The 20,017-nt window shown below is 35.9% G+C and overlaps 2 protein-coding genes across 9 annotated transcripts in view; one reads left to right on the forward strand and one right to left on the reverse strand.

Moving 5' to 3' along the window:
• Positions 1 to 9,875, forward strand: part of LOC128017457 (uncharacterized) — a 34,645-nt gene extending 24,770 nt beyond the window's left edge. For 6 of the 8 annotated variants that reach the window (XM_052602844.1, XM_052602853.1, XM_052602848.1 and 3 more), the window contains 5 exons: positions 5,397 to 5,663; positions 5,777 to 5,887; positions 5,976 to 6,040; positions 6,510 to 6,584; positions 6,848 to 9,875. In XM_052602844.1, the coding sequence (XP_052458804.1) occupies positions 5,397 to 5,663; positions 5,777 to 5,887; positions 5,976 to 6,040; positions 6,510 to 6,584; positions 6,848 to 6,940 (611 nt within the window). In that variant the 3' untranslated portion in view covers positions 6,941 to 9,875. The remainder of the gene's footprint in view (positions 1 to 5,396; positions 5,664 to 5,776; positions 5,888 to 5,975; positions 6,041 to 6,509; positions 6,585 to 6,847) is intronic. The other 2 variants (XM_052602846.1, XM_052602847.1) reach the window with 2 other exon arrangements.
• A 1,023-nt stretch (positions 9,876 to 10,898) lies between these two features.
• LOC128017458 (uncharacterized) lies at positions 10,899 to 18,260 on the reverse strand. Its single transcript, XM_052602858.1, has 5 exons — positions 17,798 to 18,260; positions 17,241 to 17,558; positions 16,882 to 17,160; positions 12,749 to 12,868; positions 10,899 to 12,662 (listed from the first exon to the last, which is right to left on the reverse strand). The coding sequence occupies exons 1-5, from the start codon at positions 17,844 to 17,846 to the stop codon at positions 12,583 to 12,585; spliced, it is 846 nt and encodes a 281-aa protein (XP_052458818.1). The 5' UTR covers positions 17,847 to 18,260; the 3' UTR covers positions 10,899 to 12,582.
• Positions 18,261 to 20,017: the final 1,757 nt, after the last annotated feature.

Below are 20,017 nucleotides of genomic sequence, written 5' to 3' on the forward strand. Positions count from 1 at the left end.
AATGTAGGAAATGAACCCTATACATTTTCTTAGATCAACCTCGAGGTTCCTTTTTTTTTCTTTTGATGCTTGCTGCTGCACAATGGTGCCCCATAGTTGTGTCCAATGATTCTACATTGTTTATGTACAAGTTAAATGGCTTTGAAGACAAGAGCATGCTCACAGATAAGAACAAAACAGCATTGGATGAAGTGGAGTAGATCCCTGCATAGGCCTCAAATATAGGCCCTAGCCCTAGCTTCTCAAATCATCGCGACTTGCCTAAAATAAAATAGACATAAAACAGTTCAAGGATATAACAATGTTAATTTAAATGTTTAACTGAGACATTTGTGCGGAGATTTGAAGGTGAAGCACGTTCTGCAGGACATGGACACATCACAATCACTGGCAGTTTTTTCTAACAGTAGAAACAACTTAATATGCAGTCATTTTTGCTCATAAAGGTAAAAGTAATATCTCATTCTAAACTGTTAATGGCTAGTTTTATTTGTGTGCACTCTCAATATCAACAAAATGTTGTGCTTTTATAAAATAAAGAAAACATCTTTCTGCTATCTGGGGTTTTAACAGGAACGGATCACAATGACGAACCTAAACACAGTGAATTGGCTCAAAGACCTTATATAATATATAGGAAATAAGCATCTTATTTGCATTTAAAGTGATACACACCAAAACAACTCTTTCAGACACATTTTCACTTTTCAGACCCCAAAATTAAATTTTTGAGCTGAAACTTCACAGACACATTCTGTGGACACTCAAGACTAATATTACAATAAAGGGGCATTACAGGTGCCCTTTAATCCTTTGACGTATACGATCACACCAGTGTGATTAGAATGTACAGAGCATCACTTGATCAACTGCAGAATTCAGATCTGCTTTTGCTGTTGTGGACCCATATTGGACGCACTGAGCGCTTCTCATTATCACAACTATTCAGTGTTTTAACCATATAATGCTTATTTTAGGTCTTGGACATTTAACATAAGTTCAGACACTTACACATAAGTACTAGCAAAACCACACATTTATAGTTTGTAAAATAGAGCTGATGTCTATGGTATCAATAACGATTCTTACAAATATAATCTGACGATATGTTTTAATAATATCATGTACAGACTGTGCACTATAAAGATTAATCTGCTCTCCTCCTTGGATACCGGATGAAATAAGATGAATTTGCGTGTTGTCCCACAGCTGTGCCCATCATGCAATAGATCAACTAACACGGTCGATATAAAATGTTGTAACTACCAAATACATGCACATATTTCAGAAACGGAATATCAGATATTCCATAATATAGTGAGTATGTTTATGAATATTAATAATAAAAAAGGAAAAACTAAATAAAAGCGATCCATGTGTCAGACAGTGTTATTGTGGCTGCATTGGCACATGTCATTGAAAACAATAATGCAATACATTCTAAAATAACGGCCACCTAAAAACAACTCACTATAGGAGCTCAGCTAGAATATTTGAAACTCGCATGTGAAAGGTTTAATGGTTTACTCCGATTGAATGGGCAGCTATGGCCTAATTGTTAGAGAGTTGGACTCATAACCCAAAGGTCACAGGTTTGAGTCTCAGTACTGGCAGGAAATGTGAATGAACCGTTCACTCCCCCATCTGAAGTGTCCTTGAGCAAGACAACAAACACCCAACTGCTCCCTGGGAGCTGATGTAAAAATGGCTTCCCACTGCTGTGAGCTCAGAATTTGGGTTACCACGTTGGCCACAAGTCATGACACTTCGCTTTTTTCCATTTTTTAAGCTGTGTGAATATAGGTTTAAAACAAAGGTTTAGAATTGACCTATTATGAATTAATTATTTAAATTAGTAAAATATAATACTTATGAAAAAATCCAGCTGAACAGTTACTAGAATAAACCTGTTTTGTGTTCTGTATTTAGTTATTTTTCCTGAGAGTTCTGACTTTTCTGTTGACCGTTTGACTCATACTTTCAGTTAGAACTAAAACCTCTGTCTACTGAGTTTCACTTCCTCTGATGGACTCGCTGTTGCTGCTTTGCAATGTCCGGCACAGTCTAAAATAACTGCTTCTGATGTAGAAGCAACAGTGGGTGTGTCTTTGTGCATGTGATCTGAATAAATGTCCTTTTTTAACACATTCTCATTTTGGATGAGATGTGAGATGATGCTCTGGCTCGCTGTGGATGTGCGGTTACATGAGTCTTGTACGTTGTGGTTGACCTACGCACAATATAAAAACTAATGTTGTTCTTTCACAGCACCATCAGCCAATGGATTTTGCTGTTTAACTCAAACAGGAACAGGGACTCTCACAGATCAGGACCTTTAACAAAGAGACTCTCTTTTCTAAGTAAAACTTCCTTATTCCATCTAGGATTTCACTTCACTGCCAGTACTTTGGGTCATTCATAGTAACACATATCTAAGTGCTTAAACTTCACTTCCCGCATGACAGTAGATGTAATGCCTGCACTCTTACACTAGAACTCAGTGGGAGGTGCAATCGAATTTAGACCAGAAAAAGCCCCTAAACCTCAAGCACCACTTTCAGGAGGTGCATCTTAAAGGTCTCGTCACCAAAGTGCTTTGTGTGTTGTTATTTGTGCCGATATGCAAAACTGAGAGACGCAGAGCAGTCGCTGTGAGGAAGTCTGTTTCTGTCTCTTCTGTTTCACTGTGTCTGCTGTCACGAATGCCTCAGTCTGTCGTCTGAACGTTTGGACATGAACATCTTTCTCGATTCCCGCTGCTCCATCTTAGGAGTCCTCCTGGTTTTCCTTCTCCGAGGTGAGTGACTCCAGAAATACAGCAGTTAAAGTCAAAGGAGCTTTTAACCCACAGGTTGTAAGACGCTTGTATGAATGGGACATGAATGTGCATCTAGCTTCCATATATGCAATGCTAATGCTCTTGATTCCATTGTGACATAGTAAATGAAGTTAAATGTTTGTGATTAATGAATGCAAAACGAATTGTGTTTAATGCAATGCATATGCAAAGCTATTTTATTTGACTGTATTTGAACTTTATTTTTTGAGGGAAATGATCTTGCACGTTTCAGTAATATCAGGGTTTCATCTGTGACAAAAGGCAGTTCGTTTCAGGAAACCTCAAGCCTTATCTTTAGAGAATGTGGGCAGTTGTCATAGAACATTTTTATGTTGCAACCAGTATTACAGTCTAAAATCAGGTTAATTGGGACATCTCAGTGGCAAGAAGTTTCCCAATTTACCTGAATTCACCATGATTAAATAAAAACATGGTTTAATGTTGACTTGTCATTCGGTATTATTTCACCAAAATGGCAAAGCATGCAACACGTGACATGCAGTTGTTGAGGTGATGTGGTGAAAAGTAAATAGGTGGACCGGAGAAAATAAAATTAAGATGTTAAAATGAAAAGCGTCACATGAAGAAAACAGTGCAGTGTGGTGGGTGGAAGTGCGGCTGTAAAACACTTCCTTACAGAGAGCGAATGAGCACAAATAACCAAAAAACACACACAGATTAGAAACTGTTCAAATGATCAATGCCATTAAAGACCATGTGCATCCAGATGCACATGAATCAAGTTATCCAGAATCAAGTTATTCTTCTTCCTTATGGTGCTGTGGAGCCATCCTCCAGAAGACAAGAGTGTGTGAAACAATCATTTTGATCGAACGATGCGTGTGTGTATCTATATCTATATCTCATGTCATGCCATCCTAAGAGTGTACGACGTTCATCTTTCAGATGAATCCAGTCAGAATTATATTTTAAAATGTCATAGTCGTTCTAAGCTGTATAATGGCAGTGAATGGGTGTTATTCAATAGTCCAACAAAAGTCCAATAAACTGCGCCAATCCATAATTTAAAAAAAGTTCTCTACACAGTTCTGGAAAAATAAGGGCCTCCTGACGTGAAATGATGTGATTTTGTAAGACAAATATTAATTTTTAAACTTTATAAACGGTCATCTCTATCTTCTGCTGACTGGTACGAGCGGACACGAGAGAGTGGGCTCGTCTGAGATGGTGACGGCCAGCTCCGCTCACTTTAGGATTCAGAAATGCTCTTCAGAAACACTACGTCCATGTTATTACACGGCTGATGGAAACACAGCTAATGATCACTGGTTCAAACAGCCCTGATGTTTCCTCCCCTTCTGGAATGGTTTATTTTTATCTGATATCACATGATTATGTTCTTAAATTCTGCATGAATATTCCCAAACACCATGAAAGTGCGATCTCACGATGAGTAAAATATGTGATTGTTCTCATATTTCTGACAAATATTACAATACATGTTTGTATTAAAGTTATAATGGATGATAAATACATCTTTCAAATGGAATAAATAGCAAGTGTTTTTAGTCTGTTGTCTGTCTTGACTGTGCTTAGGCTTATTTCACTTGTCCTCTCACTGCAGCAGTGTATTCTTGTCTAAATATCAGCCGAGGCTAGGTGCGTCTCAAACGAGTCTAATGTCCAGCAGATGATGTAGATGTAGCATAAGCTCCAGTGAGAACAGACTCGGCAGCCGTTCACTGCCTTTATAAAGTTTGGAAGACCAGGACATTTTTCATTTATATCTGTATTTTTAATTTTATTTATATTTTTCTGAAAGAAGAAAGTCATACACACCTGGCTTAAATGTGAGTTAATCATGGGATCATTTTATTTATTGAGTGAACTATCCGTTTAATACATGGACAGAGAAAAAACATAAGATGATAAAAAAAAAAAAAAAACTTTGTGAATAATGAATATGTTGGCTTCCATAAGCTATAAGTGTGTAATGAAATGTTTTGATGGATGCATGTTAGCTTTCTTTGAATGTGAATTTTTGTTTTTAGTTTTTGCATGTATTAGTGACAGTATCATGTGTTGTTGTTTGTTCTGTATTGTAGGGTCGTGTGCTGATCCAGATGTTGAGCTGCACAGAGCTGTTGGAGACTCGCTGGAATTAATCGCTGATTATCCAAAAAAAGATCTTGAAGTGCAGTGGAAATATAATCTGATTACATTTGCTGAGTATCAAAAGGATGATTTCCAAAAAGTTAAATCTGAATTATTTAACGACAGACTAAACATGAATAAGGACAGTATTAGTGTAACAGTAACAGACCTTAACCTCCAGGATTCTGGAAGATTCTCTATTGTTGCAGAAAATAAAACTGGTCCTGTACAACTTAAGACAAAAGGATACGTTCTACGTGTTCATGGTGAGTTTAATTATATGATATTTATTCTGTCAGAATGTAAATAGCAAATTCTAAAAGAACACATTTAATTACTGATACTGTATATGCTCATGGCCATTTAAATGAGGTTAAATTGTTCCTTAATGAAGGAATAAGTATGCTTATATATTTAATATTTGCAAATTATTTTCCAACAGAGCTCATCAGAGATGTACAGATTGAGGACAAGTATTTGTGGCTGCCATCAAAAAACATCTGCATGTTTAATCTTCGGTGTGTGGCGTCTGGTGATGAGAATCCCTCCTACAGCTGGATCAGTCGTCAGACTCAAGGATCACAGCTGAACATCAGTCTCAGTTTAGGAGAGAATACTACACTCAGCTGCTCAGCCAACAACACCGTCAGCATCAAGTACACTACCAAGACTGTAGTGTGCACAGAGAAAACTAATGATTCAACATCAGGTACAGTCCTACAATCAAATATAGAATTTCTTAAAAATCTCATGATTAAAACATGTTATAGCCTACTCTGAAATCCATAAAGACCACTAAGAAATGTACAACTTGTTTCAAAGAAGCAGGTTCTCTTCGGGAGTTTGTTCTGATCGCGGCTGGCGTGGGAATCGTGGCTGTGGTCATCTTGGGTGCTACACTCGCTGTGTGCTGCAGGTGGAGGAGGAACAGAGGTGCGTTCAATAAGTGTGACTGTGCACAAACACTACTGAAGTTATACAGCATTTCATTCACACGCTCACAGCTGTTTCACTCGTTCAGGCCAAGGAGAGAGTGAAGCTGGGATTACAGTGTATGAAGACGTGAACATTGATGCCCCTGCAAAGGTGAGCGGCTCGTTTCTGTCTAAACAGTTAAATCCACTTTTAAAGGTTCCTGTGGCTCGGCAAAAAGATTTCAAATACATTTCTGAAGCTGTGATTAAAATAAAGATTACTGGAGTAAGTTTAGAAGGATATAAATAGTATTTTCATGTTTTATGCAATGTGTTGTTTGCCGTTTCTTTGTCATTTATTGTGAAATTTACTAGAAATTTCTGAGCGAAAAAAAATGGTGCTGAATATTTTCTCTTAAAAAGTGCTATTAAGTTTCACAAATAATTGAAATAAACATGAAATTTTGAATGAGAAAGATGCCAGTTGTATTTTCATGTAAAATATACTACTATTGCAATAAATACATAAAAAATATAACCTTTTTTTTTTCAGTGTTCGACACTACTTCCTAGACACACCTCATTTGTGGCAAAGCAATGGTGATAAACTTCTAGCTAACAAGATTTAATCTATATTACAGAAACGATCTGAAAGTGTTGTAAACGGCATGACTATCTATGAAACGGTGGATGATGCAAAACTCTCACAAAACTTGGTGAGTACTTGCATGCGTGTACCCATTATTGCTGTCATCCGTTTGTTTGCTTATAAATTAGGCTCATATCATGCATTTACTACCATAATCCTAGTTACTGCACATACCACGGTAGGCTAAGTGAATACGACAGTCACAGTCATCATGCATGTGATCAGTGAATCTGTGAGAGTAAGAGCCTTGTTGCGTGTTTGGAGAAGTTGGGGCTCTGTTGCGATGCATTTATCTGGTATCTGTGGTAACCTCACGTACTCTCCCTGCAGCCTCAAACCCTGTATGACAAAATCAACTATCAGCGTCAGCCAGCGGGCAAAACCAGCACCAGCACACCCTCCTCTTACCAGGAAGTGCTGTGAGTGAGACGTCCTCTCAACTCTGGAGATCTCTATTTATTACTGGCTGCATCGCTTGTCCTTCCAACTCTTGCATTAAAAGTGCTGTGTATCATGTTAACAATGTTTTTTATTATGAAGGAAATTATTTTTTATTTTTTTTGCATATGCACAATTCACAATGCAACTCAGTATTACCTCATGCACACTAGCATTCAAAAGTTGAATTGGGCTCAGAGAGATTATTTTGGAAAGAAGTGTTTTATGCTCAGCAAGGTTGCATTTATTTGATCACAAATACAGTCAATTCTGTGAAATATCTTTGCAATGTCAAATGTTATAATGTTATTTATTGCTATAGTTTCAGCATCATTCCTCCAGTGTCACATGATCTTCAGAAATCATTCTGATATACTGATTTACTGATAAGAAACATTTCTGATTATCATCAATGTTGGAAACAGTTATTATATTTTGGTGGAATCTGCGCTATATTATTTTTTTCATGATTATTTGATAAATTCTGTTTTTTTTTTTTTTTTTTTTTTTTTTTGAACATTCTATTTATTTAAAAATAGAAATGTAACATTCTAAATCTTAACTGAACGAAATGTAGGATTTCTTAAAAAATCACAAACGTTTGAAAGGTAATGTATGTATTTTTCTTCACGCATTTCTGTATATAATAAATACTTAAGATGTGTTCGTTAAACTTATTGACATGCATCCAAAGTGACGCAATAATATTGAGACCAAAGACACAACGGCCCAAGCATGTATTGTTTCTGCATGCTTATTAATGACATTTAAACACGTTTAGCATGTCCACAGCTATCGTTCATCTCATCATGTATAGATAATCTGACTGTGTAGGAGTATGTAGTCTTTGCTATCGGTCAGCTGATCTCAGATTTCTGATTGCAGAATGTAGAATCAAAGTCATTTCTCCTTTTTATATTCACACTGTCAGGAATTTACTGCTTGGTCACTTAACAGCTCAACACAGTATCTCTGCTTCATCAGCACCATCATTTCTCTTCCTCAAGCCACTGCCACCCATCCATCTGAGATGAGTAATACTTCCAAATTATCAGCCTGACGCTTGACCTGACGCACCTACTTCCTTAAAACCCCTGTAAACAACATTGAAACCGTTAAATTGCTGTAAAATTACCAGAATGACTACCAGTAACTGCAAAGATGCAATGTTTACATGGGCAATGCACTCCCTATTTTTAACCAGTAAAGTACCTTTCACACATCCGTCTCAAAATAGCAGTAAATTCTGTGTCATCATTAATGGGAACCTGGAGGGGATGAACACAGTGTTTCGTCAATGTTTCCATGTTTGTGTCAAACGTTCACAACTTCACAATCATGCACCTGCTTTAGGCACGAGAGACATTGTATGATATGACTTCAGATATTTATCTGACGTGTGTAAATGTGTCACCTGTGTCAGAGTGTCGTGTTTGGCTCAGAGTAGATGTTTTACGGTAATCTCATTCTGCGTGCACACAGAGCACTGTCTGTTCCCTTTATTGTCTTGTCCAAATACACACACTTGTGGTCTTTGCACTTGACCACTTGACTTCTCCTATGACGTATTTCCTGTAGAGAGCATGAAGACCACAAGTGTGTGTAGAACTTTTCTTCATCTGACAGGACTCACAAATGGTGTTGTTAAAATAGAAGTTCTTACAAAGCATTGTTTTTATTTTAAAATCAACTTCTAATTATTTGTTTAGTAGTCCCTATAACAGATGAACATACTGATACGATATTTTAAATTGATCTCTGATATCTGCATAGAAGGTATGTGGCTTAGGTAAGAGGAAAAAATCTCCAGAAACTGTTTTATATGTCCATTTACAACCCTAGGATTTGTCCCTAGAATGAAATGATCTGTTTTTACCTTATTTGGAAGGGTCATGAATAATTAAGTTGAGCTGTGCTCTGATTGGCTGTTTCACAGTGCAACTCATTTCAGTAGTTCAGACAGCAGGAAGGAAACATAGGTAAAATATATATTTAAATATCGTCTCTCGCAGTTATATAAAAATGTGGGCATCAGGAAGCTGCTATTAATATCTGGGGAATTGAAACTCCAAATGCAAAGTCGCTTTTCACTTTCAAGATTTGCGATCTCACGTTATCTGTGTAAACTACAGCAGTAGTCTTTACAGTACCACACACTTTTACAAGATCAGATGCTGATTCGCTTAGTTTTCAGTGGTCTTTTGCATGCATGAGAAGGAGGAAACAATAATGTTTAACCAGTCATTTCCATGTACAGAACTCTTACTATTCAACTGTGCCAAGGTGAATACACTTTTCTATTCTACGGCACCTTTAATTTTGTAAGTGCTTCTAATTAAGTGATAAAAAGCAGTTGCAAATGTTGTAGAAAATAAATATCACCACTGCTCATTTGCACCAATAAAACATGCAACTCTTTGTTTTACTACCAAATTATATGTAAAATCAAATTATTGTTAAATTTTTAGATGCATTGGAAATGTTTCTGTAACCTTTCACGAGATCTCTGCAAAAATCCTCATAATTTAAATCCAGAACAAGATGCATGATGGGATACACAAGCATGTGTGCTCGCTCTTTGTGTCATCTTATAACAGTGCACCCCACTGAAGGCACTTCTATCTGTCACAGAATCATTTTCATTCCTGTCAAAAACTAAATGAGGCCATGTTTAACTCCAAATTAAAGCTGTCAGTCCTGTATTTAAGTTCAAACACATTATTTACAAGAGTGACACACAGCATTTTAAGTATTCAGCACTGTTGACCAAAAAAAAAAAAAAAAAAAAAATGCTGTGTGATGTGTGAACATATTTAATTGTCTGACATGTTTTACATGCGTGTTGCTAGTTTTCATGTGTGGTTTTGCTGCGGAGATGCAGATATGAGTGATGGCTCTAAATCTAACCAATTAGAAAGACTGTTAGCCACGCCCCCTATCTTTCAGCACGCCCTAATAATAAGCCACGCCCCCTTCAATTTAACTTTTCATGTCATAAGACTTTACATATTTATTTTTGCTGTGGTTATAGGTGATATTCATAAGTAGAATATATTGAGTTGATATTTCAAGACTCAAAATACAGTAATAGCTGACCTGATGATGTAAAGCCAGTAGTTTCACAGTTCATGTTTTTGTCTTTGAAATACTGTAAAAGGTCAAATTCACAATGAGACTGTGTGTATCATGATGCTGTATATTTTAGCTTGTTAATAATGCATTATCCAGCAGAATACACAAATCATCACGGAAACCAGGTACAAAAGCGCTACTTTTCAGGAAATGGTAAAACATTGCATTTTAAAAATAACTGAATAAACACTGAGGTGTCAGTTAATATTGTGGCTGAATATATGGTCAGACTCTTGCATGTGCCTTATTTTATTAACATCGTATCAGGTGAAGCTCAAGTGGAGTTAAAAGGTTTCGACCAGTGAATGTTTTGTCCATCAGAAACATCTGAGACAGTAAATGCATTGCATTACATTTTCTTAAACTTCATGGTTATAAAGTTTTCTGGAGCTATGTTAGCACTTAGGTTTGTCTGTCATTTGGCCGAATTGCCATGTTATAAAAGGTAAAGTGCTATGCACAATCTGTTTAAGGCTATTTACTTGCTATGATTCATCCACAAGTGAGGTGATGAGACACGGGGCAATATACATATGTGTGTGTGTGTGTGAGAGAGTGTTACTCTGATATCCCTTGTATTTTGTTTGTTTAATTATATTTTTATAATTTTTTATATTCTTATGTTCTTTCTGTGAATGAGCCAAAGAAAAGCTCGACAATAAAACTTCTAAAGTAAAGTCACTGGGCATTTTCGACAAGTGTGAAAATAGTTATTTGCAATGTCGTTTAATGCAATCCATTTCTGAAGTATTTTCTCAAATCCAGTTCTGCTGAAATCGATGTGATGTCTGCATAAGTTGACCACTTCCCATTGACGAGACGGAAACAGAAGTTTAATTACTCAGAATACAATGACAATTCATGATAACAACCCAGAAATGACAAAGAAAACATATTTGACACACACGTTTTGAACAAAGAGGCTAGACAATTTGTTCAATAAAAAAGCTGCCATGATGAGTCAAGATTTAAAGGACATTAGTACCAGAAGCATCATACATTCAAACTAGGGCTTGCATAGACTACTTCAACCACTAGTCGGCGCTGTCGGAAACAATCGATTAGTCGAGCATGCATTAACCATAATGCGTACAAATAGTTTGCAATTACTACCTGAATTTTAAGATTACAAAATTGCATGTAGCTGTTACTTTCTATGACCTTATCTATATTACATGTAAAATTAAAATATGTAAATAGGGGTGTGCCTGAAGCAAAAATATCTTATTCTGAATGGCATGAAAAATGAATCACAGACAAGGAATAATTATGCCTGAATATTCGGATGAAGCTCGCACAGTCCGGGGTTTGCTAGATAACAGGTGAGTAAGGGGATCAGTGCAATATTAGACACAGACCTCTAAAGTCACAATTGTGAAGTGAATGAATGTAAACTTTATGAGTCAAAAGAACGCAAAACAAAAACAGCATTGCTGTTCCTCTCCATGCAAGAATAACATCCCCTTTAATAATACATCATACACGTTTTATTGTATATATTTAAAAGGCAATGCTTTAAAGCTTAGGCTATGATATGATACGAATTAATCAAATAAGCACAGCACGCTCACCAATCAAACAGCCGTGCTACGCGTCACAGTCTTTCAAAAACCAAACCAGTTCCCTCAGGCTAATAATCAACTTAGATGCGGATACATTTTCTATTTGTCCTACATGTTTGCAATTTTTTCTTTTCCTGGTTTGCGCGGCACACACACATTTGTTTAGTGAAGTTCACTAAACATTAAGACTCGCTTAAAGAGTTAATGTAATGAAAATGTGCGCATTTAATTGATTCAGTCGTGTTCGAATGATCCCTGAACGTTTGTCATGACATCTCTCTGCTTGCATGATAAATATTATTTTAGAAATTAATAATTATTTTATTTCAACACGGCATACTTGTTCAGTGATAACTATGAAAAATAAGACCGCCATAACGGTCTTATCAAGTACCGTACGACGTTGTATCCGAATGCAGATACAAAAAATATTGTGATTGATACAGATACAAATACTGGCGTTTTCATGAAAATTTAAATATGTAATTGTAGCATAAGGCTATCAATAATTAAACGTTTATTGATAAAAAAACATTCAGTAGCATGAAGGAGCTCAAGCCTTGAGATCTTTGACCCAGATTTTGAAGATCTTTGAAAAGGTTGCCTGAAGTAGCAGAAACAATCATTACACAGGTGACTGATGACACATTTCATAGACCGCATTCAATGAGGTCAAACCAACAGTCACATCCTCCGCTCATTATTTGCTTTCAAAAGAAACTACTTCAAAAAAAGAAAAAGTCAAACAGAGCGGGAAAAAAAAAGTCAAAGATAACATCATATGTTCCTTTCCATCAGGTAATGGTTGCAAATTGAAGTTTTCTTTTTCTTACACCACATCTGCTTTCCCTTGAACTCCACGGGAAGATGGACTGAAACTGGTGCTTCAAAAAACAAATGTCCAGGACAAGTACAGCAGTAAAACTTAGTCCTTTACGTCTCAGTCCGTGGTGTGACAGTATATCCTGTAGGACACTTGTGGAGGCCTTCAGAGCAGGCAGCAGAAATTGTGTCTAGAAAACATCAAGCACAATTCATAAACACAACAGGACTCATGTAAAGGTTGTATTGTAAAGAGGATTATGAGATATGTTTGTACCTTTATTTTTGAATGCATATGCTAAAACCAAAACGACTGCAGCTGTAAACACGATACTCAGCATCACAGACGAAACGCATGAACAGAAGATGGTGCAGACTTCACACATCAGCTTCTCCTCTAGAAAAAAAAGAGAGAAGCATCAAACAACTCTTCATATCCACATGTGTGTCACAAGAGTCCAGTGCGGTGAAGTTACAGGCTGTTTCTGTCACGAACAGTGTCTCTGCTGTCAGTGAAGGCCCTTTTCATATGATCACAGTTTCTGCAGGTTTTATGAAGTTACATTTATGCATTGCATTACATTTATCAGATGCTTTTATCTGAAGCGACTTCTGATCAGGCTAATTTTTTTTATATGTACATCCCATGTACAGTTGTTTTCCATGGTCTTCCGGGTAGTTTGGTGTTTGGAAAGCAACCAAAGAGATTTTTAAGGGAAAGAAGTGGAATGTTATGCAATGGCCAAGTCAATCACCTGACCTAAATCCGATTGAGCATGCATTTCACTTGCTGAAGACAAATCTGAAGGGAAAATGCCCCAAGAACAAGCAGGAACTGAAGAAAGTTGCAGTAGAGGCCTGGCAGAGCATCACCAGGGATGAAACCCAGCGTACGCTGATGTCTAATTGATCTCCAGACTTCAGGCTGTAATTGACTGCAAAGGATTTGCAACCAAGTATTAAAAAATGAAAGTTTGATTTATGATTGTTAATCTGTCCCATTACTTTTAGTCCCTTAAAAAGTGGGATGTACATATACAAACTGTTGTAATTCCTACACCGTTCACCTGGTTTGGATGTAAATACCCTCAAATTAAAGCTGAAAGTCTGCAGTTAAAGCACATCTTGTTCGTTTCATTTCAAATCCATTGTGGTGGTGTATAGAGCCAAAAAGATTAGAATTGTGTCAATGTCCCAATATTTATGGACCTGACTGTATATATATATATATATATATATATATATATATATATATATATATATATATATATATATATATATATATATATATATATTTATATATATACATATATATATATATATATATATATATATATATACTTCCAACTGGTCTCCCTTACTTTTCAGTTCATTTTAACAAAAAAAGAAAAAGGTTTTAGGAACACGCAAAGCCTAGGTTTTATGTGTTTTTAGCCTAAACAAAGTCTCTGCTATCTTTTGCATTCATTATTTTCACTGTTCACATTTTACATCTCAAGCCCATAGTATATTCATGACCTTTCTATTAAAGTGTCTGGAAGTAAGTCAAGTTACTTTTATGGGTACTGTGAACTAGGACAGACTTTTTTTTTTTCTCTCACATAGTGTTTTTCGCCTATATAGTAGGAAGTATGTGATTTTGTAAAAAGACATATGCAAGACGCATCTCCACTTCCTTCCATTAAAGAAAAGTTAAGCCAAAAGTTTGTAGTGTATTGGCTTCCCTTTTCAGGCCGTGTGCTGCACACTTAGAGTCATGTCAGATAGTTCCTAATTTTGTGTTGAATGCACATGAACACCACTACAGAGATATAATTACGATAGGGATACTAGCAAATTTCTTTAACCCTCGAGTTGGGAAATTGCGTTCATAAATTTGTTAAAATTAATGAAACGTTTTGTTTTTTTCTTCATTTACAATAAAACAAAGTTGCATGTACAGAATGGTGGATGATTATGAAAGGAAACATATTAAAATACAATATTAGAATAAAATAATCTTGAAACATGATAATATAATTCTAAGCCAGTGGTCAGCAACAGGCGGCCCCAAAACTGTCCCGCCGGTAATAATATCTGGAGTCAGGTTATTCTGAAAGCAGCTGAAATAGATCATGACAGCAACAGTTACTCACAATCACTTCATCTTTAGTGATTTCAAAATAAAACAGAACTTTTTTGCAGCAATGTTACATTTTGAGATTAATTGAGAGCTTTTATTTTGAAAAGCTTTTAATTTGCTGTGCCTAATATTATATTCTTTGCGAACAATGACAATTTTTTTTTATATGTCACATTCACAAAACTAGGTAGGATGAATGCATAGCTGTCTTTCTATTCTTCTTTGTATACCCTGTATCTCCAGCATGCAAACAATTAAACAACAATGCAGTTTAGTACGAGAGGATGCCAAGGAGTAAAAGTAGTCTTTCTGTGTACCTTCCCCTTTAAATTTCTGACTGCAGTGTTGATCCTAATTTCCTGTCTTTGCCCCTCCTCTTCCCTTTCTGCGCTGTCTCTGCATGGGAGAGGTGAGTTTCTAATGAGCTCTGATTAATCTAATTACATCTCTTTAGTTTAAATTACTTTTGTATAAATCTGTCTTGTAAATCAAATATTTTTCATGTGTATTTGATTATTTTCATATTTTCATCAAGTTTGATCACTTTTCTGTCCGATGTGAACTAAGCACGTGCTAATTTCATTGCACTCTGAATTCCCCTTACATAAAAAAAGGGCGAAACCACACAGTCTAAAATAATATGTCAAGAGTCGAGTCATCATCTGATGTCCGCCTGGTCTTTCCATAAAAAACAACAACGCAGAATACACCGCTTACGTATGAAAAGAGGAAATAAAACCTAAGTGCATGACTCAAAGATGCCATTATTAGGTTTATTCAAGTCCTCTTTTATATTTTGAGTTATTTTTATCCATTCCGCATCTCTAACATATGTTTATTTTAGCAAGGCGGTCTCTGTAGCAAATCGGTGAATGAAGATACTTGCCAGGTTGTGTGTCTGTACTCTGCTTTATTAATTTATCCAGTGTAAAACCAGGATACCGCCAACCAAGTCTGTCTTTTTGTTTAATGACTGTCCTACTATTGGATTTAACAGGAGTAACAACTCACTGCCAGATACAAAAGACACCGTAACAGTCTGTCACAGGCGATTCTAGTTGAATTTTTTCATCAATTAATTCCTTAAATTATCTTTTGAATATGTTCTGGCCCACCATCTAGTGGCAACATTTTTTTTGGCCTGATGCCAAGCTTAGTTGCCGATCCCTACTCTAAGCCCATTTTTATTTATAATGTTTGAGAAGTAGTGTTATCATGATGATTTTTTTTTTTTGGTACATTGCCATCTTGCTCCGACCAGAGTGACTTGAATACGCCTGACATGACTGTGTTCCTTTGGCTTAGTGGTAGAGCATTATGTTAGGTTGTGGGTTCAATTCCCAGGGAAATTCCCAAGCAAATACTGATAAAAAAAAATAAAAAAATAAATAAAAGTATAGCCTGAATGCACTGTAAATAGCTGTGGATAAAAGCATCTGATAAATTTACAATTATGAAATGCAACTTTTATGACATTACCCAGATAGCACATGTACGTCTGTTAAAGATAGCTTCATCTGTAAAGCATCTGCTGTCTACAAACGTCTTTCAGATGTCAGTTTACTTGCATTCTTAATCCTAAACATCTTAAAGACATCTTATAAACACATATTTGACATCTGGTAGGAAACGTTCTATAGACATTTTGCAGATGCACTCTAAAAAATACGTCTTGCAGATGTAATGCAGACGTCAAATAGACGTATACACGATATATATGTGTGCTATCAGCGTAAGTTGTTAATACAAACTTCTCAGGAGGACTTGAACGCAACGAGTACAAGCGGTTGGAAAATCTATTCCCAGATAGCACACGTACATCTCCAAAACGTCTGGTAAAGATCTCTTGATCTGGAAAGCATCTGCTATCTACAAACGTCTGACAGACGTCTTTCAGATGTCAGTTTTGCATACATTCCAAATCATAAACATCTTACAGACATCTAATAGACATCTAAAAGGAAACGTCCTATAGATGTATTGCAGATAGGTAAACACTTACATAAAAGATGGAAATGCAGATGTCATGCTGTATATACATCTCCGAGATGTGCATGTGCTTTCAGCGTAAACTAAAATATACTTGAGCTTGATAGATTAGTGAAAAAGAAAAAAATATAGAGTGGGATCATGGTTGTATGAATTGGTTAAAATGTGGGCAATGGATTTAAAAACGAAGTAGTTTAATTTGAGTTTGAAAGCAGGGATGGAGTTTAAAGGGACTGAATGATTGGAGTCCGGCTAGTGTTTGGAAGTGGAAGTTAATGTAAAGTGTTGGGGAGACCCACCTGAACATTGCACTGTGATTTGTCTGGTCACTGTCTGTTGATCACTGGAGGCAGTGCAGTTGAACGTCACGCTTACTTTCCCATTAAATGATGCGAAAAGAACCAGCGGTGAGTCGACAGCGTTTGGGATTCCTGAAATATACGATCCGTTGAACTCGCCATCGGGCATCCAGGACAAACTGACACTTTGGTTAGATGCAGTGCACTCAAGGCCAACATGGCATTGACTGTCACTGAGAGAAAGAAGCGTCTTCTTGATGACTGGTTTCTGGAGAGGTTCTGCAGGACGTTACATAAATTACTCAGACAGTCATTGAGCAAGACTTACGTAGATTTTGACTGTACTGAAGACTGCTTACCTTGAATTGAGAGATGAACTTTAACTTGTTTCCGTGTGTCGTCTGATGTGACCAAAGCCACGTTATAGATCATGCTATCATCCACCGTCACATTACAGATTGTTAAATCTCCTGTTGTGTTGTCAAGCTGAAGTCGACCCTGGTGTCTCCAAAACTGGTATATAATCACATGGCCTTCCTTTAGACCCGCAATAAATGTGGTGTTCTGATAAATGGACCACTGAACTCTGGTGAGTTTCCATGAGCTGTCCGCTCCAGATTTCAGGACGACTGATTGGCCAGTGTAACCAGAAATATATACATCCTCGCTGGCACGTACTGCAAAATTAAACACACACCCATTGGTTTGCATGTAACACCCCAACATGCGACGGGAAACATTTCTGTCGCTTCACGAGAAAGGGAAATACCTAGTAATGCAGGTTAACTTTATTTGATTCTCACTGACAGTTTCTTCTCTTCTCATAAACTGTCCAGTAATCTCGCCCACGAGACCAAACTCTATAACATTAACTCAACAAACTGCGTGATTTAAGAGTGAAATCTGGTAAACTCACCTTGATGGATGAACACGACACAAAGCAGCACAACTGCACACAGACTCATTGCTCGAGGGCTTGCCGGCGTAAATCAGAGGTCCTTGAAGCCACTTGTCTTCTGACTCCTCTTGAGTCATGCTAATAACACTTCACTTGTTCGAGAAGCAGAAGTAAAGCATGTACCTTGTGATTAACGTTTCGCCAGTTTTGGAAAGTACAAGAATAAGCTTCTGTGTTTTTGAGCAAACGATCCAAGAGAAGCTAATAAAGAGACCTTCCCAAAAAATGTAAGGCCTCCGTCTGTCATGACGCAAGCATTTCTGCAAAAGTTATAAAAGGCAGCATGAACATCCTCTTAGACATGATGCACTTCCTCTTATCACTCACAATGATTTTGTGCGACAACCGTCCACTTCTGAGTGAAACTGGAGCTTTATCCATCGCATTAGTCCCGATCAGTTTTTATTGAAATTATGAAGGAATCACCCCAGAGCTGACCCAAACCTGTGGAACTCAAACTGTGTTTTGCAGAATGTTTGCTGCTTTGCTACATACAAAGTGTATATATATATATATATAATAATTTAGTACATATAACTGTTAATCTGTCATGCTTCTACAATGAGCGGTTCTCTAGTACTCTTCCTCTTTCTCTAACATCACGTCATGAGGCCAGTGATAAATTAACATGATGTTGAATGCCATTAAGGTCAGTGACATTCTGGTTTGAGGAAGTATATTTGGATGCAGAGCAAACATATCTGTGGCATTGTGAAAGATGTTTAGTGAACTCGGCTTGTTTGAACACGGTTCTCACACACAACTTGATTTCTGAGGAACTGCAATACAGAGACCTTTATGACAGTTTTACTTATTATTATTACTTTTTTGGATAAATGTTGGACTCAAGATGACTTGAAATGATGTCAAATAAAACCAGTGTTAAAATAAGATGCCTCATCCATAAAAGCAAAAGATTAAAAAAAAGTCAAAAAATATGATTAAAATAATTTAAAACAAGCTTGAACCCGTCTAGGGGTCCTCAGATGGCTTTAAAAAAATTGTTCTTATACTTCAATAAGTGAAATTAATGAACAATAATAATTACTATTTTCGAGTTCTATATGAAATACATGCTTTATTATTAAATCCATTACACAAGAATATATATACAGTACAGACCAAAAGTTTGGAAATATTACTATTTTTAATTTTTTTGAAAGAAGTTTCTTCTGCTCATCAAGCCTGCATTTATTTGATCAAAAATACAGAAAAAACAGTAATATTGTGAAATATTATTTCAATTTAAAATAATAGTATTCTATTTCAATATACTTTAAAAAAATAATTTATTCCTGTGATGCAAAGCTGAATTTTCAGCATCATTCCTCCAGCCTTCAGTGTCACATGTAACATCAGTCGATCACATGATCATTTAGAAATCATTCTAATATTCTGATTTATTATGAGTGTTGGAAACAGTTCTGCTGTCTAATATATTTGATCAATAAAAGCTTAAAAAGAACTGCATTTATTCAAAAAAAAAAAAAAAAATTCTATTAATATATATTCTAATAATATATTTTCTTTACTATCACTTTTTATCAATTTAACACATCCTTGCTGAATAAAAGTATTGATTTTGTTAAGAAAAAAGGAAAAAAAATTACTGACCCCAAATTACTGACCAGTAGTGTATATTGTTATTACAAAATATTTATATTTTAAAAACATTGATGAATAAAAAGTAAAAAAAAAAAAAAAAAGAAGCTATGTTTTTAAAATATAAATATTTTGTAATAACAATTTACACTACTGGTCAGTAATTTGGGGTCAGTAATTTTTTTTTTCTTTTTATTCATCAAAGTATCCTAAAAAAGTATCATGTTCTGCAAAAATATTTAGCATTCATCATATTAGAATGATTTCTAAAGGATCATGTGATAATGATCCTAAAAATTCAGCTTTGCATCACAGAAATAAATGATAATTTATAGTATAATAAATGTAAAAACAGTTATTTTAAATTGTAATAATATTTCACAGTATTACATGTTTTTTCTGTATTTTTGATTAAATAAATGCAGGCTTGATGAGCAGAAGAAACTTCTTTCAAAAACATTAAAAATAGTAATGTCTCCAAACTTTTGGTCTGTACTTTATATAAATTTATATATCACACACCAAATTTCAGGTTGATGTCACACAAAAAAAAGCTAAAAAAAAAATTCAGAGCAG

The sequence above is a fragment of the Carassius gibelio genome, chromosome A7 (genome assembly GCF_023724105.1).
Source record: "Carassius gibelio isolate Cgi1373 ecotype wild population from Czech Republic chromosome A7, carGib1.2-hapl.c, whole genome shotgun sequence".
NCBI lineage: Eukaryota > Metazoa > Chordata > Actinopteri > Cypriniformes > Cyprinidae > Carassius > Carassius gibelio.